Source organism: Takifugu flavidus, chromosome 1 (genome assembly GCF_003711565.1).
Source record: "Takifugu flavidus isolate HTHZ2018 chromosome 1, ASM371156v2, whole genome shotgun sequence".
Classification (NCBI taxonomy): Eukaryota; Metazoa; Chordata; class Actinopteri; order Tetraodontiformes; family Tetraodontidae; genus Takifugu; species Takifugu flavidus.
The window spans coordinates 3,433,458-3,456,674 of record NC_079520.1 but is presented as its reverse complement, the minus strand read 5'-3'; the positions used below and the strand labels follow the sequence as shown (position 1 = coordinate 3,456,674).

The following is a 23,217-nucleotide window of genomic DNA, read 5'->3' as shown; positions in this document are numbered from 1 at the left end:
GGCTTCAGTCAAACTCTCACCAGACCATCTGGTCACGCATTTCCACTTTCACACAGAATTTTATCACTACCAAGGGACCCTCATGTATCAGTTTTTACAGTGTATCAGAAATGAAAACATAAAAATCTATCTCATTCCTTGAACATTGGATCTAAAACATTGGTCTCAGCTCCACAGCTCCCTCTGCCAGCCAGAAGGGGAACTTACACAGGTTGAAGTAAGGGGTTTGCGGTGATATGGGGAAGGCAGGGGTTTGGGGAAACGCCTCACCACCAACTGTGGGTGTAGGACTGACGGGGCCACCATCCATCTCCTCGAAGGCTTCACGGTAGCTGTGCATGTGTCTCTGGAGAACAAAGAGTGGTACACAAACAAACACAACAGCTAGTGAGAAAACCATGACCAAGACTTATAGACATTTGTGATAGCTTATTAAAAGAGGAAAGAATTTGGCGAATTGAAACCACTTATAAAGGTATTCCTGCACTTTACTTTATTCCATTCATATAATATTTTGTAGACTGACAGAAAATGTAATAACAGAATCAGCCAGTTTATCCATAAATACAGTCGACTGCATACACTGTAATTGGTACTTAAGGAGAAGCCTTCAAAATAATTTACACATTTTTACCTCCTTAGGTCGTCCTCCAGGGTTCATCGCTATGGCATTTACAAACTCAGGGGAAACGCAGCGGACTGGAGAGCGAACTGAGACGTCTGGTCCATCTTCGGAACTCTTCTGACATTGGCCCTCACTGGTAGGGGTGGTATGGCGGGGTAGCGTAGCAGACTCATCCAAGGACGCTGTGCGGGTCTGCGGAGCTGAGACAACGTGCACATCAAGTGTTAACCCCAAGAAGCGCTGGTCACCGGCAAATGCGTCACCATCAACGGGTTAATGGTTGTCAGCCACTGAGAGCACCCACCGCCCAGGTCATAGCATTGAACAGACACACAGCAAAGACTTCACAAGGGCCCTGTGGAGCTTAAACCATCGGAATTTAACATGCAAACACTCAAGCTGAATGCAAGGTTAGCTGTTGCTAAAAACGGAAGCTAATAAAGCCACAATAAAACACAAGTTTGGCAAGCCACAAATTACGAAAAGTTAAATACGACACTAACACAATACTTGCTGGGGAATTCTGGAACGAACAAGTGGCTGTTTACCACAGCCTCACAGTAGCACAACTAAGGCTTCAACCACAGTTCACTCGATCTAGTTTAAAGTGATGGCGAGAGAAGCTTTCCAGGAGGAAGCAGACAATATTTAAGTGTAGCGCTTTAAGCTAATATACAAAATCATTGGAGGCTTGATGTGGCAAAGCTTAAAACGTTGCCCAAAGAGGGGAAAACCTGGGGATGATTGCTCTAGATTAAATTTGGAAAGTACAAGTCGAGTCATTAATGACTGGTTATGCTACAATGATCTCATGGACGAACTAAAAAACAGCCAAAGTTGATAGCAGCCTCACTGAATGTTTCTCTCACTTTAATATTTCCATACATGGAAAACCATGTAGATGCACTATGAGACTAATATCGCCTTTGCTCAGCCTCACTTTTAGGGGCGGCTGCGCAGCTTTGGCCAAAAATCTGTAGGAAAATTTTAGCAGTAACAGCTGTGAAAGTCTGAAGTAGGAATAGAGTTAGCTGCCAGTGCCACAAGTCAAATATCTGAGGCATTAAGAGGGATTTTCTCTAAGTTTACTCAGGTGGATTCCCATCATTTTGTTAATAAATCAGTCCTTATAATGTTTTGTTACACAAGTCAAAGAAAATCAATGATAAACTATTTATGCCATCTATTGGGATTCTTCTAGCAGTCTCCAGCTTTAAACAGCTTTCTGCTGGTTTGAAACTAGCTTTGAAGAGCCAATCCTGCCAAAGAGAAACACACCAGCCGTTGCACCCCCGCTTGGAAACTCAGAACCAGATGTACCCATGGTGCACCGTAGGCAAACACCATGCTGTTAACTGTTTCCAGCTGGACAGAAGAAGATTCTCAAGGATTGGTGTTTTTTGAGCTAAATGGGATTGAAAAGATACATTTGACAGTTATTTTCTTTTTTTTCCACCAAGTTAAACTCATGTAACTGAGAGAGGTTGTCCAAGGACACCAGTGGAGAGATTTAAAAAAAAAAAAAAAAAGTTTAAGATCAGGATTTTGTGGAATTCTTAGGGGAGAAAGGTCTGAACCGACATTCCATTCCACTCAGTTGTAATTTATGATGAAAGAAAACAAATATTGCTGATTATAGCAGCTGGGGCCCATCTGGTGCCTTATCCAAAAAGGTTTCTGCACTGAAAGGCAGAAGAATCGTGGCTGTGTGGTGGTCACAGCTGCTGTCCCCACAAATACAAAGCTGGAGAATATCACAGCCGGAGAGAAGAATCCCAGCGGGACAGATGATAACATGATGTCACCCAGCATAGTTCCACCAGCATCAAACCCACCAGCAACCAGGACAGTGGTCCCTTTTCTTTAAAGCAACAAGTGAAAAAGGCACCTTGAATGGGGGCAGTGTACCCTGGCTCTGGTATTGTCCCCCGAATTTGGCAAAATGGATCTTGTGACGTGCACTCTCATAGAAGGGGACAGAGTTGCCTTTATGCTTCTGTCTTTTCATCATGCAACTTTAACATTAACAAGTTTTTTTTTCCCCCTCTCGTTCACTAATGAGGTAACGTTGCAACCTGGAGGTAAGAAACTGACTTGGAACAAACAGGAATAAATGGCGAGCACAGTGTTTGCACAGAGATATCAGGAGCTGATTGGCTGCTGAAACAAGAGACACAGTGTGGAAAGAGAGAAGGAGGATGTGAAGGAGAAAGTCTTGTTAAATGAGTCCCTCCAGATTCTCATTGATTAAAAATAGTTGGCGTTTAACTGTAAAAAATTAAAGAAGTAAGAAAAAACATCATGTTTTCTCTGTAAAACTACTTAAAATCAAATATATCCTTAAAATGTCCAGGATTAAAGCATTTTAACTTGAATGAAATAACTTTATTGAAACAAATATAGAAAACTGTAGATTTTGTTGTTATTTCATCCTGGAAAACATCCTGAAAACTGGAGGGACTGGAAAATGTAAACAAAAGCCCACTACAACCAAAGACCAACTAAATACAGATCAGAACTTTGCCTGAAGGAACACTTGTTCAATTCTTTCTTCCTCAGTGTTCCTTCAGACAGGAAATAAGAACCAACCGGAGAGGGAGTGACAGCGACGGTGCTCAGCCTGAGAGGTTGTCATGCTCGGGATGACACTTTGGGCACGAGCTGAGTATTCTGGGTAAAGAGATGGACCATGAGAAAAAGAGTGATGATGGCAAAACTTGGAATAGGAAAACAAAGACGAGAATAAGTAGACTTTTTGTTTATGTTCGAATGGTGCAGCTAGCCGTTGATATCTCCATCTGCAATGGTGTGTGCTTTTATGATTGCGTAACATGAACAAGTGGCTTAAGATACAAGCACATAGGGCAGTAAAGTGAAAGGAACCATGCTGTTGATTCTGTTATCTGGGGGTTTGGCTATCACACTAATTCATGTTGACTTTGCGCCATTTTTCGCTGTCCTGCACTGCGTCTAATGTGCTTATCCAGCGACAGCCAACCTGCGGGGCCAAAGACAAAGCTTCCTGTTTGAGACTAAGTGCTGGAAATGATGAGGTGATATTCAGGAAATGAGATAAGGAACATGAACTCCAATAGTGTGGATGCAGAACATCACAGCTCGGCTTTAGAATTGGCTAAATGTTCTGCTGTAAACATGGGCGACACACCCTCAGGTGTAAACCCATCAATATTTATGGCCAGCAAAGTATATGATTTCTTTTTAATTGCATGTGTAACCAGATGTTTAGTAATGGTTCTTTTTTTTCATCATTAGATGTGTATTGGCAACAAATTGAGCTTAATTTTGTATGAAATTACAACAGGTAAATCTAAAACTTACCAGCGACTCTTTGGGCCACCAAGCCTTCGACATTAAAGACCTCATCTGGTTCATTGTCCTGAGGCTGGGGTGATGCTGAGGCAGCACTGGGGCTTCTCTGGGGCTCAAGGACTTCCACAGACTGGGACAATGTGCTCGGTGGGTAGCTGCTGACAGGCTTGAGCTGAGCGTGACCAGACGATGATGAGGAGGCTTGTAAAGAAGGACTTGTTCCAGCCATTTGTGACGCGTAACCCAAGGATACCTGAACAGGTGCTGGTTCTGGTGTACTGGGTTTCCCTGGTGACATCTGAGCCGGGGATGAGTAGCTGGACATGGGGCCAGAAAAGTGAGTGGGAAGAACAGCATCGTTCTGGTAAGATGGCCTTGTTTGACTTTGCGAGAAGCACGGCTGGGTGGTCACGACAACATTCTTTTCGTGCAGTGGAGCGCTTTGGGACTTTGTCACCGATGTATGCCCTGGTTCCAGGTCCAACATGAGGAGGTTAAGGGTCTCAATAGATTGCTCAATTTCTTGTTGGGAGGCGCTGTGGCGATGAGGGAACTGTGGGAGGCTGTGGTGACTAGATATCATCGGGGGGCTGAAGGTGAGGCCCTCAGTTACTGGCTCCTCAGGTACACCAAACTGCTGCCAAATGTTGAGTCCACGCTGGACAGCATCCCTGCTACTTGTAGTGCGGGCAGGAGCTTGTGGCATGGAGCTTGACGTGGTCCCAAATGACTGAGAGCGGTACAGGTTGCCATTTGGGGTAGTTAAAGGTGGGACAGATTCCTTTTGTGTGAAGGTAAAGGGTCTGCTGGATTTGCCCATATGTAGCCTGTTTTCCAGTGGGTTATCTGGGATGGTGCGTTCAAGATATGGGACATGATCCTGGCCATTAATGATCGACTCAGACTGGAAGTAAAGATCAGCTGGCGTTGCCCGACCGTCCGTGGAGGAGAAGGTTCTTAAGCTGTCCACGCTGTTACCTTCTTGACTGGTAGGCAGCTCATCATCTAAGATGTCCGTCTCGCGGTCAATGTTACTGTGCCCATTGACGTGGACCTGGGCAGGCACTAAGTGAAGCGTACCTCCCGCAGGGGTAGTCAGGTAGTTCTGTCGATTCATGGGTCCCTCCAGCCCACTGAGCAGCTGCTCCAGCTCTTGCTTCTCTTGGGGACTGATTGGTCGTTGTGCAGGAGGAGTGGGCTGATGGACTGCAGGCAGTTCCTCACGTACAGGAACTTGTGTCTGGATCACTGTGGAACTTTGAGGCGCTGCTGTCACTTCGTCCGTTCGGTCGGTTTTGATGGAGGCAGTGGAGTTTCCTGAGTCGCTGCTCACTGATAAGGCATGGTCGACTGCAGGAAGGGCATGTTCTGCAGCAGAGGGTGGGATCCCGTTAGCTGTAACCGTTCCTTCAACTGATTCCTTTTTGCGTACTTTGGCATAGAGGCTACCATCCAGAGGTCCTTGAGTATGGATGACTCCTTAAACAAAAAAGCGATAAAGGCTCGTTGAATAAGATGTTTTGGCACAAATGTAAATGTGAATGCATCACATGCAACACAGGGAACACGCTCTTTCCACCCAGATTATTGAGAGTCACAAAATGTGGGAACAGCAGCAGTTAACTGAAAGGCTAACCCATGACCATGAAGAGTACCACCATTACTGACTAACACCACTTTTGCAATGAAAGCGCATTACCTGATGGAAACACTTGTATTAATGAAAAATGTTGCTTTAAAGGTTGTTATTCTTAAACCATTTTTGTATATACAGTTGTCTTCGGTGTGTTACACAATGCCACACCCAAGTCCAGGGAGGAGGACAGCGGGACTCCCAATCAGAAGAATTTAGTCATCCTTGGAAAATCAGTCCCAGTTGGGAAGAAAGGCTTGGTAGTTGTCCCAGCCTTGGAAACCCAAAGCAAAACAAAAGCTCAACAGGCTGAGAGTCACGATGAAACCAGCTGAAACACAGACGCACAGATGACATCACACTGACCCCAAACTCACACCTCCTCTTTAAGAAGTGTTTCTGTACAATTTTAACATCAACACATCGTGTCTTTTCTCAAGCATTTCCCAACGTCTGAACAGCTGCTGCAGCATTAAAAGCAATTGTTTGGTCACATGTGCAGGCTCTATAGAGAATAACTGTCCAATGAGGATGAAATGTCAGATAATGCTTCTGTCTAGTGTGCATTTAAATTCCCAAGCTCCAGCGTAACCCATGTGGATGCAGTCAAATCAGATCTACAGCTGGGAAAGAAGCCACACAAAGAAGCTGTCTGTGTTCCTGTAACTTATGGACGTCCACATTTCAGCTTGAGTGAATACAGAGCTCTGTAATGGAGCCCAGTGGGCGTTCACAAACTGGGTACTACAACGTCTCCTTGGCTGGCCTGGGGCACGTTGCCAAGGAAATGGTGCACTGTAACGGATGAATCGTCAGGCTGTTGAACACAAACCTGAGTGGTGACAAAGAAAACCACAGTGTGCTGGACATTATGTACACCTTTCCATTACTTAGCTCACTGTGATTGGTACACCAGGGGACCGAATGTGGCTGATGGTTTATTGTAGCTTCAAGCATGTTTATCGTCATAACAGCCAAATCACACAGCTGACATTGCTGCTGTATAGAGGTAAAGAGTCAGAAGCTTTTGTTATGCTGCTGTTCAAGACCTCAATGTTGTTCTAAATTGTACCTGCTCCAACACTGGTTCCTCAGAAATGAAGTCATCGGTACAAACATGAAAGTGCTTATAATACTGCCAGGCTCAAATATCGCGTTATGTATGCGCACACATTTATATACACACTCTTAACACCCAAGTCATGCTGATAAACATAGACATTCGTCGTGTAAGACAAGCTCCCCTAACTTTCACTACCTAGGTTTTTTACCTGCGTAGGAGCCAAGTGTGACTGAGGCAGTGAAGACTGACATCCTGAAAGCTTCATCTAGTACATTTCAACAAGTCCCTTCAGTGAAATTCATGCCAAATGAAATAGAGGTTTCCATACCTGCGTGAGTAGTCAATGATGATTCAATCCCAATCTAAGCGGGGAAAAGCCCCACAGACAAATGCCTGGGTGGGATATGAGGAGTTGGAGTGGGAGCTAGGGGAGCAGGTTTTGGCTACTGGTCCATGTCCTTCTCCTCCTCCTCATGAATATCTGTCCAGCTACTGCTGGAGGCAGCTCAGTGGCTCCAACTAGACTAAAGGCTTCCCCTGCTGTCTGTGCATATATGCGAGGTCTATCACAGCAAACTGTTTGACGGCACATGAAGGAGGGGAGGGGGAGCATAAGGAGCCACTGAAATCTACTTTAGACCTTTATAGAATGACATCAGTCCCGGGACAGTTTTTGCCTCTGTTCTTGTGAGTATATCGACAATGTATAAAATGTGTTTACAGAATGAGACACACAGACATTTACACAAAAGTAAGGCAAATTTAAGCACACACAATAATACAGAGATGCCCCTCCTTTATCCCAGTGGTCTCAGAAAAACTCCATGTATTGGAAAGAGTTACTTCTTCCAGCAGCAGTCATTTAACAAGCTCTCTGAGCTGAGAACCAGGAAAAGAAACTCCACCCTGCCGCAGGCAGATGGAGAAAACAGAAGACTGTAGGGAAGTGAAAAAGATATATCATCTCCTAATTTGTCAAGAATCTAAACGGGACTTGTGTTTCTAAAAGGTATATGAAAGCAGCTGTTCAAAGAGATGAATCACATGGTAACACATAATCAATGGCCCTACTTACGGACTATCATCCTGCCATTTGGATATATTAGCATGTAAGACGGCCATTTCATAGGTACCAACGATTAACCTGATATGAAATGAGAAAATAGATCACAGTTTTTTATGGCCATGTCAATAGTTCACACAAGAAGCTCTTTATGGAAGCTGATGTGAGAATATCAATACTTCAACAACATTGAGCGGAGGATTACGGGCAGTTGGGCATAATTTTAGCACAATCGGTTAAGTGGTTTTAATGCCTGCGAGGGATATAAGGACATTAGAGCAGCTACCGCTCCGAAGATTTTAGAAAGTTGGACACATTCACTGTAAAACAGCAGAAGAATTGTACTCTGATCCAGCACATTCAGAGTTTTAACCTAATATAGTAACACATTCTGGCTAAAACTGATAGATGTGACTTTAGCCTCCACACACCATCTCAAACTTTTCCAGTGGGAGTTACATAAACAGGGATCAGACAGTATTGCTGCTTTCCTTTGTCTGTGACAGATGATCACACCATCTTTGTCTCTCTAACCCACATGTTTCCTCTTCTCGCTCGTTTCCTTAAATCCCGACGATGATCCCGGCCGTGATGGGCTGCTCTTGTCATCCTCCCACTCACACCTCAACTATATTCTGGTCTCTTTAACCAGCTCCTGTCTTCACCCCAGAGCTGACGTGACTGACGAGCAAGTTACAGAATCCCCATTTGTACAACGGGAAATCTAATCTGTCACTTTAGACCGGTGAGACTTTTTACGGCAAGCGGGCTATTTATGTTGAGACTGCTCCTCTGTGCTGTGTTATGTCTGCTGCCAGCTTCATTTTGATGAAATGAACATGAGTAAGACTCTACAAATAACCTTTGATGCTGTTCCTTGGTGTGATAAGATGTCTATCCCTGTGTGTACATGCACCCCAGGAGGTAAACACGTGTTCTGGGATCCAAAGAACATGAGTCAGGGAAGAATGTCCTCAACCCTGACATCACCTCTTGCTAATTACGCAACAGCAGGGGAGAGAGAACCGTGGCTAACTAATCTGTGTTATTGTGGTCTCCTAACTTGAGGCAGCAGAAATCAATTTAGAAAGCATCATTACATCATGACTGTAAGATGCATGAGCTGTTCCGTCTGTTCCCTCAGATGTATACCAGTCTCCAACAGACCACAGTTTGGTAAAGGGAATACAGCCCTTCAGGCATCGTGATCCAGCCTATGTTGTCCTCAACAAGAATTAAATGATTTACAAAAACTACCAGTAAATGGCAACAGATGACACTGAGAAAGAGCTGAAGGCGAAAAGCGCTCCCTAGCATGATGCTAATCACGCCATCGCCCGGGGAAAAGGGGGAAAATTGAGTCATCGTTCATTGTTACCACAGATCCTCTATAAATGGTATTAAAAAACACTATCATTACAAAAAAAACAGTATAACTGTGTATTGAGCCAAAGGTCAGCTAAAAAATGTCATCCCAACGTTTGGCCCCTCCCACACTTGGCAGTCTTCATGGCCCCCTTGAGCAAATCCTAAAATCAGCATTCTAAGATGTACAACAGAAATGGAAGTTTCTGTTGGGTTTCTGTCAGCCAGATGGCACAACAGTGTGACCTCTTGATCTGTAAACTTTGACCTCTGACCCCTGTAGCAACAGAACCCCCTGTAAGAGCGGAAATAGCTTGTTTCCCCAATAGCTAACACGGCCCAACACACCATATGTTACTACATGTGTGTATGTGAGACAAAGATTCCAGCACTATTTGGCCATTCCAAAGCAGTTGGGGATCCATGTTTACTGGCCACAAGATTTATTAAAACCAATGTGCTAAAACGACTGACATGAATAAAAATTAATTTAAATGGGGAGACTGGTCAAAACCTGAAACTGGCATATACTAAGCAAAACTTGTGATGCCTAAATTAAACTTAATTTGTGTTGATCACAAGTTTCCTTATAAAGCCTAATGTAAGTACAGGAATTCAATGTCCCGTAATGAACCCTGCAGCTCATTAATTATGGATGAATGTTTCCTGAATCAATGTCAGTAAGTGCAAACTTTGGGAAAACAATAAGGTAATGGACAGTAATTTGGAACTTAGGAAGGTTATTGATCAAAATTCTTTTCATCTTCACGTCCTGGGTACTGGTATGGCTGCTGGGAGCATTTATAAACAACATTTATGCTTTAAAGTGGAAATTAGTATGAGAAAGGATTAATATTTAAAAACCAACATCTCTTGTGAATTTATAAAACTACAGAAATGCTTAAAAGCAAAGTTTAGTGTCAAGCATGCACTATTCAAAATTCCAGCACCTTTAGCTATGAGTTTTAGACCCTGACATAAGATATTTTTATGTCTCTTGTTAGAAAACGGGTATTGTTCCCACTGTCCACTTGCCAACCCAACGCCCTTGCAGAGAAGACATCAATAGACCTCTTTCAAAGGGAAAATCAGAATAAGCCAGTCGAGGCCTGTGATCCAAATGGAGCCAGGCTGAAAACTTTTCCAGTCCTCCTCATAAAGTTCATTCCATGTGTCCGTCCCTTTGCAGTGGAGTGGTCCATACATTAAGCTACGTGACTCTTGCTGGAGGACTCCTTTGGGCCAATAACAAGTCCATAAGAAGAGCATGGTGCCCAATAAAGACCGTGCAGCTCTTTGAATGACAGCAGAAACACAGAGGGGACAATTTTCTGCAAAAATGATCATAATCCCAGAATAAATCAAGGACCAGAAGTAATTATTGTCATACAGCACAGTGTCTTCTTGTCTACTGTACACCCTTACAGTACTCCTACACTAGAAAGAAAGAAAGAAAGAAAGAAGAAAGAAAGAAAGAAAGAAAAAGAAAGAAAGAAAGAAAGAAAGAAAGAAAGAAAGAAAGAAAGAAAGAAAGAAAGAAAGAAAGAAAGAAAGAAAGAAAGAACCAGTCCAACACGTGTGCAGAGCTTCTACTGTATCCAGAAGGCAACTGACTCTGACACCCAGCAGAAGCAGCTAACTGGAACGCCACACGAGGCGTTCTCCGCTGCATTCAGTCCATCCATGGAATCCTTTTAGATTTCTCTCCTTACTGTTATGCAACGGGACCTGAGCCAAGTTTGAAATCAAAGCGGCCTAATCCTCCACAAAGCCCCAGACCAGACTGAAGGACTGATATGCAAGCCTGTTGCCAACACAAAAGGCCAGATTTTCTGCATCTTGCTGGTGCAACAACACAGTGCTGACAACATCTGTGTTTTCAGAAAGTCACCCTACAGATCAAGGACGCTGTGGGTTGAATGGGGCCAATAAAACCCACCACCTACCCATCTATCCATCCGCCTACACATCAACATCAGGTTGCCAAGTCAATCATTTTTAAATGTTTAAATCCGTCGAAACAGGAAAGAAAGGTCTACAAACAGTGTATTTAACAGGACATTTGAGTCTTAGACTTGGGGGCAAAACACTTTCAGCTATGATTTCATTGTGTTGCATCAACGTCCATCGCCACAAACATTACGTCATCTCCGAACCCCATCTGTTCTGGAGATGGGATGGAAACTGAACTGTAGACTTAAGCAAACAGTTTGTACCCAGCAGGACAACCTGGGCCAGCGACCCAATTCAGCTCGTCTGTAGGGATTCAAACACTGACAAGGCCAGGAGTGAAGTAAGATGAAATCCTTTAGAACAACTTTAAATTAACATTCAAACAAATATTTAAAAGACTGAACTCCAAAAGGATTACAGTTCAAACCAGCTTAAGCTAAAGTAGTAACGCAAAAATCTGAGTTTCTTTGTTTGGCACCTGTAAGAAAACAAGTAAACAATCAGAATTTGTCCAATATTCAATAGCTAAATCTATTTTTTAAAAACACTTGTGGAATCCCCTGTACAGAGCAGAAGCTGATCTGGGAACAGTTGATGAGCGAGCTCAGCTGGAAAACAAGAAGTCAAAGAAAAGCTGGAGACAAACTCACCATGTGAGTGTCAGGAAGTGGCTGCTATCCGTCTGCTGTGCAGCAACACAAACCCTACAGTGACATTCCCTGCCCTGCCCCCCCACAAACCCTCCACCCCCCTGCGATGGCATGCACGGGAGAGCAGAGGACTGTGCCTTTAACCGCTCAGACACCTCAGAGGAGAAAAGACCGCGTCCACTCTCACATCAGCATCGGCTCAATGGGGGAATCTTTCTTCCATCCGCAGCTTGAACCGCATTCAACAGAGCTCATTTTGAAATGCTAATACTTTATTTTTGTGATTGGATTGAAAGTTTGAAGGAATCCTTTTAGAACTACAGAACAAAAGAGGTCGGATGCCTGAAGAGCACTACAGTCCTCTGACTGGTCACCACACAATAATCAATAAAGCTGCAGTAACATTTAGATCACCAAGAGCAAAACTAAAGATTGTCCACTTATATCATGTGAAGTTGTATACTTGGTGGACTTTATGTAAGGTGCCGGCATGATGAGAAAACTCCCCAAGCAGCTGTATTTATACAATCATTACCACGAAATTCAACACTGCTCTCTACAAACCAACAACCACAGACGGCACCCACCAAATACTCTTTCCCAGAAACACACTGGCCACATACTGGCTATTCTTCAAAGTTCTTATCCCAACACCTTGATAAGCAGAGCATTTAATCATGTGCTGTGAGAGGTGCAGTTCTCCAGTATTGGCAACTGCAACAACAGTATGTTTATGTTCTAACAGGTGGGAAAACATATTGAGTCACATCGAGAAACACATCTAGAAAATTAGTCTTTGTGGTTCTGATGGACACACAGCATGTAAAATATAGCCAGTCCCTGCACAAACTTTATAAAATTTGTTTTCATCAAGTGTTTTCTATTTAACTAAATCTGATAATCCCACATATGGATGCTGCAGCAGGTTTTGAAGCGGTGAAAAAGGTTTTAAATGTGTACTTCAGCATGATGTCGCATCCCACATTCCAAGCACAGAAAACAGAGAGCTCGGGGTACTGATGTCGTCACCAACGTCTGCTGGCAAATGTGAGGGAGACTTAAAAACTACACTGAGGAGCTGAATCGACTGAAAACTCACAGTGGTAGAATTTGTGCTGTAGGGAAAAACATCCTGCAGGCAATGAATCTAAAAGCTGGCAACAGTCTGCGTAAAAGACACGCTGTAACAGTAATAACTAGTTTATTATGTGCGTCTTTAAAGTCAGATTCAATCTTTATCTGAGTCTTACCATCAGAGGAGGGGAGATCTGTCGCAGGCTCACATGAGAGTTACACCTCCTCTCTATTTTAGAAAGGCCTATTTCAAGCTGCCCCCTAAGTGTGTGGTACACACTTTATGGGCAGTGATAGAGGGCAGCCAAGGAACCTTTGACCTTTGTCTGTCTGGGAGACTGGAAATTCACTCACAGGGGAATTAAGGACATCGTTGTAACTTATCAAATATTATACCCTTCAGTTATAAGATTCCTCCTGATGCTCAGCAGACAGCTAGAGGTCAAACTGACAAAGGTGGTCAAATATTTACATAGAAAATTTTATCTGAATACAAGATGAAGACCCAAGAAATACAAAACTACGTCGTGCTTTAAAGCTGATCATCCAAACACATCGCACACCTTTTGTTGCACTAAAGGCTTCACGTTGCTGTCTTTTTGTAGGGGTGTAGGGGTGTACGTGTGTGTATGCGTATGTGCAAGTGACAGTGAAAGTAGCATTTTGGTCCTGGATTGATTGCTGTCCCCCTGACAAGAAGACAATGTCCATGCCTGTGTTAGACCCTAGGAATGTCTCAGACTGTGTGCGGCTCCCACTGGGCTTTTGGCTGGTCGACAGCCATAATTCCACCACAAATTAGTGCAACAGTGTCAAAGCCTCACTTCCCTCACAAACCCCGATCTACTACTTAGATGCAAGACATAAAAAAACAGGATTGGATTCTTCTTTCATGATGAAGGTATTCTGTGTGTACTCAAATTTACAAGATGTCTGGTCTCATGAAACCGTTCCCACACTGTTTGAACTTAAATGTGACTTGAGTTTGACCTCGTCGCGTGGGAGTTTTAAAGTGCCTGAAGGGTGAAAAAGTCTTTAAAACCCATTAAGACACAGGCTGAATCTTTCCTCTGTGTCACGCAGAAAGACAAGAGCAGCCCTGTGCTGCATGGGGCTTCGGCCACAGGCTGCTCATGCAGAATGGTGGCAGAAAAGTCAAATTAAAAGGGCAAAATCCCTCCCAAAAATCCCTCCCACGTGTCCTTAGAAAGACATTGCAAGGTGTTTGCAGGGAAAATAAAATTAACTCAAAGACCAGTCATGATTCCGATCTGATAGAAATTTTAGTGGGTACATGCTCATTAAAAGTGACCATTCAATTTTTGTGGCATCAAACATAGAAGCAAAAATCGTCAGAAAAAGGTAACAAAAAGGGGTAAAAATGACTTTTTGTCTATATCTTGTTTGGTCTATTCAGAGATTTTTTTTTCTCTCAATAATCTAATCATCTTACCGTCTGCAATGTCGTCACAGTTGTTATTGAAGTTCTCATAAGAATCCCAGCGAATAAGAGACTCCTGGGTGTTGTAGTCAACTGAGACGCTTGGACCATTTTCAAGATAGTCCACACCTTGAAGAGGCGGCACCGCAAAGAGCAACAAATAAACCAGTAAATTAAAAAAGGAAGATGCATGTGAAGATTTCACTTGTTTTGGCTCGAGATTGAAAAAGCGTTTTCACATATTTTCAAAAATAAATGTAAGAAGAAAAGTCTCACCGTGTATTTTCTCTGGTCCAAAAGAAAAAACAAACTCCACTTTTCCATATTCTGGGAATCTGTCATCTACAAATGAAGCAGACGTTACCCGTCTCGTCAGCTTGCAGAAACAATCACGAACACTGGCACAATCATTCATTACTGTACCTTTGGAAGTCTCGTCAAGCTCATCTTTCCCAAAGACGACGCTGAGGTCATGAAGGGCACAGGTGTGAAACTGCACCCGGAACATCACGTCTCGACAAGGGGTTCGGTAGCGTTTGTGATAGCACTTGAGCTAACGGGTGAAAAAACAAAGTCGATGAAAGTAGTTCTCCAAGCAGAGCCAAACGAATACAACAGGGTCGTTTAGTCAGGTTTGACTCTGGGTGGAGGCTTTATGGATCATGGACTAAGTTTAGTGATACGAGACCCAGAGTCAGGCCAGACCTGCACTTTCTTTAGATATCACAAGATTTTCTTCATATTATGACAGACTTGTGAACATCTCTACGTGATCTGAGTGGTGTCACGCTGCAGCAGATCAGTCAGTTGATACTTTCAGCAGAAACCCACCCTAAATACACCTTAATTACAGCCTCAGCTCAAAATAACCAAAGCAGCACTTAATAAATATCAATTTTCCAACAGAAATATTAAATATTTAACTGCATCAGGTCAAGTAGGATGCTACATTTCTAACACTGTTGAAGAGGAAGTGTTTGCAGATCTGACATCAGAGTTTCCAGGAGGGTATATTACATACTAACGAGGCTCTGTTAACAGAGGTGCAAGGCCCAGTCCAACCATCTTCCTGGAGGTTTTTATGGACGTGCTTTTGCTATGACTGAACGCAACAATAAACATCCCCTGCTCCCATTTGCATTGTAGAAAGGAAGCAACAGGATTTGATTACTGCTGCTAAACACAAAAAATTTAGGAAATTCTCTGCAGTTGGACAGCTGTTGCACAGGAAGACTGACCAACAGCCTCAGGCTCCTTGTAATGACACAATGACAACAAATTCAGTGGTTTTTCTTACCAAGATGTCCCCTTTCAGAAGAAGACCGGGCTCGATGGTGATGCAGATGCTGGTCTGGCTGTCACCTTGAACATTGCTGCAAAACAAAAAGCAAGAAAAGACCTCACGTCACGTTTGAAGAAATGCTCCCGAAGGCAGAAAGGATGAAGGTGAGCTCCTTGCTTGGGTATAAGCACTGTCACATGATGGTCTTCTCGCGATTCATGAAGTGCATTAAAACGTGAGCACAAAGCATAGCTGCAGTGCACTGCTGGCCTTAATCAATGTCTGCACGACTGGCTGGCTGGGAGAGCCAAACGAGCAGATCAAAGATGGCTAATCGGCATCTTGTGATAACCTGGAGTAATACGGTGAGAATGATGTGCAGATGTGCAGTAGTGTTCATATATGCTGTATAACTGCTACACAGCTGGTCTTTAAAAACACTTTGGCTTTCAGAGAGTGAATCTTGCTGTTTTAAAAAGAGGAAGTTTTGTAGTATCTAAGATAATGCATAAATCAGAACAGAGCACTGCCGAATACATTTTCCACATCATCTTAGAATGCTTGAATTAAAAAATATATTCTCTCATGATCAGTCCTTTAGGCGAAATGAGAGAGAAAACATCTGAGCGATTACAAATGTGCTGTTACCATCTGCAGCATTTCAGTAGCCATCAGCTGGTTCATTTGTGGATTTCTGATTCTTCTTGCCATTAACTGGCTAAAATAGATAAGCTGTTTGGAATAAATGGCTATTTAATGCTGCCATGCATGAGATCATTTGACTAATTTATATTTAACAAATAAATATGGTCTAAATTTAGCCTCATCTTTGCACTACTAATCTCCTGTCCTCGGCTCTCCCTTATTCTCCAAACACCAACAGAAACATAAAATCCATTATTTCCTGTCAGGCCATGAAATCCAACAGGGTCCTCTGAGAGAACCCCCTGCAGGCATCCTATTTCATGGGGCCCTCAGTCACAAATAAGACCTCATATGATTCCAGGATCTAAAGTAAAGAAACACAAGTGTGCAGCTGGGGAGGCAAACCAAATAAAATAATGTGAGGCGACTGGCAAGAGGGATGATGTGTATAGTGGGGGGTAGTTCAGGGAGAGGCTATAAAGGAAAATCAGGGGTTTTATTATTGAGCCATTAGGAGCTCACTATCCCTGGAATCTTGTAAAAGCATTTGAGAGTGTGTATGTTTTGGACTTACTAGATACCAGATGTGTAGACAGGCTGCATGGCCTGGTAGATTTTAAGAAAAGGTCGACAACCTAGGAAAAAAGGGGGGTTATAATCAAAATCCTCTGCATTCAGTCACTCATATGGGCGCGTCTGGATCTGCATGTCTGTCACCTCCTTTAGATTCAAAGTTAGGGATGCCGTGCATGATGACGTGGTGAAGAAAGAGGGGCTTGTTGTTGATCTTGATGTGTCCAGAGAGCAAGCCACTGAAGTAGTCCACATACCTGAGCAAGGTCAGGAAAGGGTCCAATTCAATCAAACTGATTTTCAGGATAAACCAACATGCATTCATCTGGATGCAGACAGGATTTCTTTGGTTTGCTCCTCTAGCAATTACAATAAATGCATACAGCCAATCATAGCCTCTTCGTACTTAAAAAAGTTAAGACTCAATCCTAGAAGAAAAGGCTGCATAATAGAGATAAAATCAATGAGTTTAGGTGCCTTTTGGAGCAACATGCTATCAACAACATGGAAGGCCTGACCTTTTCTGGGATGGCTGGCTCACAGGAAGCACTTTGTCTTCATAGAAACGCTTCATGGCAAATCTGTCCAGAGCCTGATCAGCACTGCATACCAACACAAGAGCATGGTAAATACACAGGTGAACCTACTGTTTATCCAGAATGTAGGTGTTAGGGGAACACAGGAGCAAAATCAAATCCATAGTATGCAGTTTTCATACTTGTAGTCAAGACTTCTCAGTTGTTGCCCCCAAAAAATGGAACTTACCCATGCACATTAGATCAGCCTATTCTTTTGTCTCAGCTGAAGACTTGTTTATTTACACTGGCTTTTGAATCCCGTTGGGTCGGTTTTTTGTGGATGGTAAACATTTGGAGTTTTTTGTATTTTGCTGCATGTTCTTGGTGCAGTATATTGTTTTCTTGCTTTGTGCAACGCTGGTCATATTTAAACGTGCCACATAAATAAACTTGAGTTGACCTGACGACCAGTTTACTGTGTAATTACCAGAATCCTCCTCAGAAGCCCAAAGTGGACAAACCAAACACTCCACAGAGATGCTTTACAAAACACTCAACAATTCAGCAAGACAAAGACACACTCCTTTTTAAGTGTAGTCTGCATCCAAACTACATGTGATTAAATCCTCCATGCTGGACTATATAAACACACTGGCCACACAAGTATGTGACAGTATGGTTGACATTGTAATCATTTAAATGTAGCCACATGGTTGGAAGCAAATTAAATACGTTTAAACATTTAAGTCTTTGATTATTATATTCAGCCAATTAATTACCTATTCAGGAAACTTGATTAAACTAATTATCAGTGTAAAACTTGAGACAAAAGTTGTATAAGTCGTAGTCGTAGAAAACGTCTAGTGGGTGCAGCCAGATCCACTAGACGTTTGCTTCAGTACATCAGAATTGAGTCATGATACTACTTTAATCTCTGATAACAGATATCGGAGATTTCTTTCTTGGGGTGATAAAGTGTTAATTCTTCCCTGGAAAATCAGTGTCTTTCACAGACTAGTGGAGGTCATGCGCTCCTGTTGTTGCCGCAGTTTCCGCCTGCTTGGTTTCTCCAAGAGAATGTTCTCTTTATTTTCGAGGGAACTCAAGAAAAATCCAATAAAATGAAAGTGAGCACCTATAATCTGAGTCCTATGATCTGGTGGGTAGTGAGCTTTTTTTCTGCTCAGAATTGTTGGTGCCTGAAATGAGCCGGTTGTTCTGCAACCTTCATCTCTTCATCACATCTCTGCTGTTGCATGTGGGCTTCAGTCTTGTGATGAGAAATGCTGCTTTATCTTTTCTCTCATTCCTTCCCTCCTTCTTCACCGCTGCTGCCTGGCAGATTTTTGTACTGTCTTGCTCCTTTTCCGTCTGACCTTTCTTTGTCTGATTGGTTCTCCTGAAAACACGCTACAACTGTGCGGGTGTCTCAAAGGCCTACCTGGCTGATATATTGCTGTAGTGCATGTAGGCTGCCACCACCACCCCAGTTCTTCCTCTGTTGCCCTGGAAACAAAACAAGAGTCAAATAAAGACTTAATCATCCAATCTAGGATGACATTTCAAGTGAAATCCTACTGAATTTACATTCCTGCAATGTTATATGTCACTGCATAGAAGCATAAAAATAAAAAAGCTGCTTTTGCATGACCACACTTAATAAGATTCAAGATTCAAGATGTACTTTATTCATCTCCGTAGGGAAATTGAATTGTAGTAGCAGCCTAACGTGGATTAATATAACTGTCGTGTAGGAAATTGTATTTACAAAGTATAGAAATAGAATAAATAAGTACAAATAAGATCAGAACGTTATAAGCATTATAAGCATATATACAGCATATATTAAAAGCATATATGTATATATATCAGTGTAAAACTTGAGACTATTATAAAGTTATAGGCTTGAGCACAGTAGGAGCATCAGGCTGCATTTGTCTGTGGATCGCTTTAATTGCACTGTAAATGAGGCTAATATAGCACCTCCTGCAACCACTTGATTTATTATACACCTCTAGATCTTACTGCTCTATTAATGTGCAAAACAAGATCCAAGGCAGACACAAGGAAGAGGCACTGCTGATTAAATAATGGTACCGTGTATATACGAAAACTAGCTCCATATTCAGTTCACCTCTCCTGATTAAATCAAAATATCCTTTGTGACCATTGTTCAGAGATCATTATGACATGCACATTAACAAGTGCACTGTACACACAGAAACTGAATGTGACTTCTGCTGTTGACCTTCACAGTAAATGTCAGCTCATTATTTACTTAGTTCCTAAGTGCAGTAAATGTTCCATGTCCATTCACTCACCTAATTTGTAACTGGTACTTTTCAGCATACATAAAACTATGATGTCATAAAGGATATTTGTAAGACCTTGAAGACCGCTTTCACCCCAAGGGGCACGTCAGTGCCGTTTTGATTGGTTTAAAGAATGCACCCAAGGTCTGGCAGTAATGGCTGCAAAAAAGGTTGACTTACAGATGTCCCATCAATCATAAATATATTGGGGATTTCTTTCTGTAGCTGATATAAAACACTGGATATTGGAGGTGGAGTTTGCACATGTTCCTGTTGCAACAGACCCGTCTTCGGCTGCACCCACACATCTATCCAACTTCATAACAAGCATCACCGTGTTCCACATCAGCTGCTTAAGCAGCGTGGAGCCCAGTGGAAATGGCTTGATGACATGTGGAAACCCAACACGCCCAACTTCCTTAGTGACCACCACAGGCCCAGATTCCACTCAGCAGCATTACTCAACTGCAAGAAAAATAACAGCAGTTGCCATGGCTGCTACTTGTTTGTAGCTTCCCTGTGGGAGCTTCTTGGAATGGAACACTGAGCTCCAGGAAGTGATGTCTTATTCTTATATTGCAAAAATTAATCAGAAACACTGTGGAGCTAATATGAAAATGATCAGGTATACCACTGGGCCTACTGGTTTTACTGGGATGTGCCTGTTTTTCTATAGAGATCAGTGTGGTTTGCCACATGAGTATAATGTGATGCGTCTAATTTTAGGCATAACCTTGGTCAGTTCACTTTATTTTGGTTGCTCTTGAAAATAAGCTTATATAGCCATGATGGGTGACGGGGCTTACTCCCTAATTTGTGTTTTTATAAGCTTTGTCCAGCAAGGAACGAACAAACAAACGAAACACAAACACTCCAGCCTGAAAGAGATCGTGTGGGAGGGGAAATGCCCTGACAGATAGAGAAAAACATGCTGCAGCTTCATGGGAATTGGGTTCCCAAGAAGAGCATAAGAGCACCATCTGCTGTCTATTGTCACACTTGTGTCTTACACGCACCTTGTTATGGATGACCACCACGTTACGGTTGTCTGCGCTCAGCCAAGTGTCCATGGCCTTACAGATGCTGCAGATTTTGTCCAGGGCGGGAGCGTGGTGGTCGGGCCAGCCAAAGTCCAACACCTGAGAGACAACACAGCCCGAAAGTCAGACTGAAGCTCAGATCAGCCCAGCTCAGAGAGGCGGTCGACTGGTTTACGGTACCTTTGGATTGAGTTGACCGATGTCGGAACGCTTTTCGCTGAGGTTGAAGAGCTAAAAGGAAACAGACAAATAAAGAACACAGAGAAAATCATGTCATGTCTTTCAGTATCTGTTGCGCCTGACTGTTTTATTGCTATTAATACTGGTAACTAGAAATGTCCTTCATGTCGAGATCATATTCACTTCTATAATATTTGGTCAACAAAGTTAATGCCTGGAGGATCAGTGTTATTCCCGATGGACTCAGAGAAAAAACATACCAGGTAGTTTTGGCCGTGTTTGGAGCGCAACATGGAGGCAACCTCCCGCAGGTTGGCTGCATAGCTCTGCTCTTCCACGCTGCTGGGGAAGGAGACAGAAATGATCCTCTCTGTGATGTAGATCAGGTCCAGCTCGTAGTTCTCATCCAGGGCCTGTAGCAGACTCGTGCTCCTGCAGACAAACAGGGGAGAAATGTATTCTCAACTGAGCGATTCTGCACATCAACAGATCTGCTGTGTGAAAACAGAGCTGAGGCCTCCTGCTGGGCTCAAACCGTGGCTGTGGAATAGCCACAAGTAATGCAGCATGTGATTCACACACATGCGCTTGTGTTTCAGCACATCTGACTGATCATCACACTCCCTGTAACGTGTTTTCATGTTGATCTATGATCAGCCTTTTCAGTTTTCAAAGTAATAATGCCAGAGGTACACAATATTTTCTATCCCCCCCCCCCCACCCCCCTGTAATTAATGAAATGCAAGTATTTTCATTATAACTGGAATAAAATGTGCGTGACATATTTCAGACAGGACGGGGGTATCAGACAGGGGCAGGGAACCCAGACGTTATGGGAGAGGTGTGCAGCCTCGGACTGTTCAGACGGCAGCATATTTCCCATATTTGTCAGCTGTGAGCAGCCTCAGAGGAAATTGCTCATCCGTCTGGGAGCGAAGCGCCGTCCATGTTCACTGTACACATTCTGTAACCTAGTGAGGACTGGACATCTGGAGCCACTCAGAACCTGCTTACTGGAACTTATTCATCACAGTGAGGGAGAAGATATCTGTAGATTATATATGCCCTCTCATATGTGCTGCGAATAAAAATCTTACTTTGAAGTCTTCAGAGGATTGGATCTTTTTAAATAAAATATTTACTTTCAGTGACTCAACCTCTTAGTTTATCTCTTCTTTCCATCTTCACCAGACACACGTCTCTCTCCCTCTCTATCCCAGCTTCACCTTAAACCTCCAGGTGCAGATGGGGCCTTTAAAGTCTAGCGGTTTGGTTAGATTCCAGATATACTGGCGTGCGCTGACCGGCCCGCCACAAATCTGCTTCTCATCAGCTGGAGAGATGAGGCGATTGCTCTATTTCTTGCTTATTGCGTGTGATGGATGACACGTTATCACTACACACTCAATTTGAGCCGTGATCTCATTTGGAGAAACACCAATTCTGGAGTGGGAATGTTTTATCAGGTAACCGGAGTCGCTCTAAAAACAGAAGACTTCAGGGTACTTCATAGTACTGAATGTGAACCACCAGGACTAATTGCACATCTATAACATTTTAAATGGGGATCCCAGTTTCAGCATGACTTTAAAATCTTCAGTATCTCGCTATCTTAGGAGTCGAGCTGCAGCACAACAGCTACCAAAATCTTTGCAAAATTGTGCAAAAAGAAAAAAAACCACCCATCAATCCATTCATTCATTTTCCACGACCGCTACTTACAGAACCCGCAGTAAACCCATGTGGGCATAGAGAAAAATGTCTGGACTGCTGGTTTGATTTAAAACCTTATTTGACTGACTTATAACTGATCATACCCTAAGGCTCCATTGATTTCTGCCTTATGTGGGCATAAATAAAACAATTCCTCCGCCCAAGTGCACATCTGTCATGGTATGTCAGAAGCGGAATATTTTCCTAACCTTGCGTCGACTCTAAAACTCAAGCAAAACGCGGCGCTTCAGCGTGACCTGCGGTGTCAAGTTTTACACAATAGGAGTACAACAACTTTGACTCCCTAAGGAATGACAAGAGAGGATGATATCTGCTATCTTTATGACCAGCAAAACAGTCGGAGGCCTAGGCCATTGGCAGGGCAACATCTCATGTGACGTGTAAACTGTTTTAGTTCAAGTTTACCCTGAAGGTGGTAGTGGATGCAGAAGGTCGGCCTTCCTGTTTGTTTCACCTCTCACAGGGAGATTAGTTCCCAAATTAATTCAGTCTACAGTAATTCTAAGAGTTTTATGGGAAACTTTGAGAGAAAACGGAAGCGCTCCTACCTCGATGGTCTGCGTCGAGAATCCACGCTCTTTGAAGATTTTGTTGAGCCCTGCAAAACAAAGAAAATCATCATGCAAAATATGCATATACATAATTTACAATCCATTAACAAGGGTGATTCAAATTCAGATAGAAAGGCACAAGTTCACTGTAGCCATGGTCATGGAAAACATCTCTGGGTTCAGAT

At 42.9% G+C, this 23,217-nt stretch overlaps 1 protein-coding gene across 20 annotated transcripts in view; it reads right to left on the bottom strand.

Moving 5' to 3' along the window:
* Positions 1 to 23,217, bottom strand: part of tns1b (tensin 1b) — a 95,531-nt gene that overhangs the window by 10,007 nt on the left and 62,307 nt on the right. For 15 of the 20 annotated variants that reach the window (XM_057048163.1, XM_057048273.1, XM_057048220.1 and 12 more), the window contains 16 exons: positions 23,030 to 23,079; positions 21,008 to 21,179; positions 20,748 to 20,798; positions 20,544 to 20,666; positions 18,657 to 18,721; positions 17,216 to 17,299; positions 16,842 to 16,954; positions 16,699 to 16,759; positions 15,495 to 15,570; positions 14,621 to 14,750; positions 14,474 to 14,539; positions 14,210 to 14,326; positions 3,965 to 5,434; positions 3,215 to 3,295; positions 635 to 825; positions 208 to 346 (listed from right to left, as the gene is read on the bottom strand). In XM_057048163.1, coding sequence (XP_056904143.1) covers positions 208 to 346; positions 635 to 825; positions 3,215 to 3,295; positions 3,965 to 5,434; positions 14,210 to 14,326; positions 14,474 to 14,539; positions 14,621 to 14,750; positions 15,495 to 15,570; positions 16,699 to 16,759; positions 16,842 to 16,954; positions 17,216 to 17,299; positions 18,657 to 18,721; positions 20,544 to 20,666; positions 20,748 to 20,798; positions 21,008 to 21,179; positions 23,030 to 23,079 — 2,989 coding nt within the window. The remainder of the gene's footprint in view (positions 1 to 207; positions 347 to 634; positions 826 to 3,214; positions 3,296 to 3,964; positions 5,435 to 14,209; positions 14,327 to 14,473; positions 14,540 to 14,620; positions 14,751 to 15,494; positions 15,571 to 16,698; positions 16,760 to 16,841; positions 16,955 to 17,215; positions 17,300 to 18,656; positions 18,722 to 20,543; positions 20,667 to 20,747; positions 20,799 to 21,007; positions 21,180 to 23,029; positions 23,080 to 23,217) is intronic. The other 5 variants (XM_057048212.1, XM_057048244.1, XM_057048296.1 and 2 more) reach the window with 2 other exon arrangements.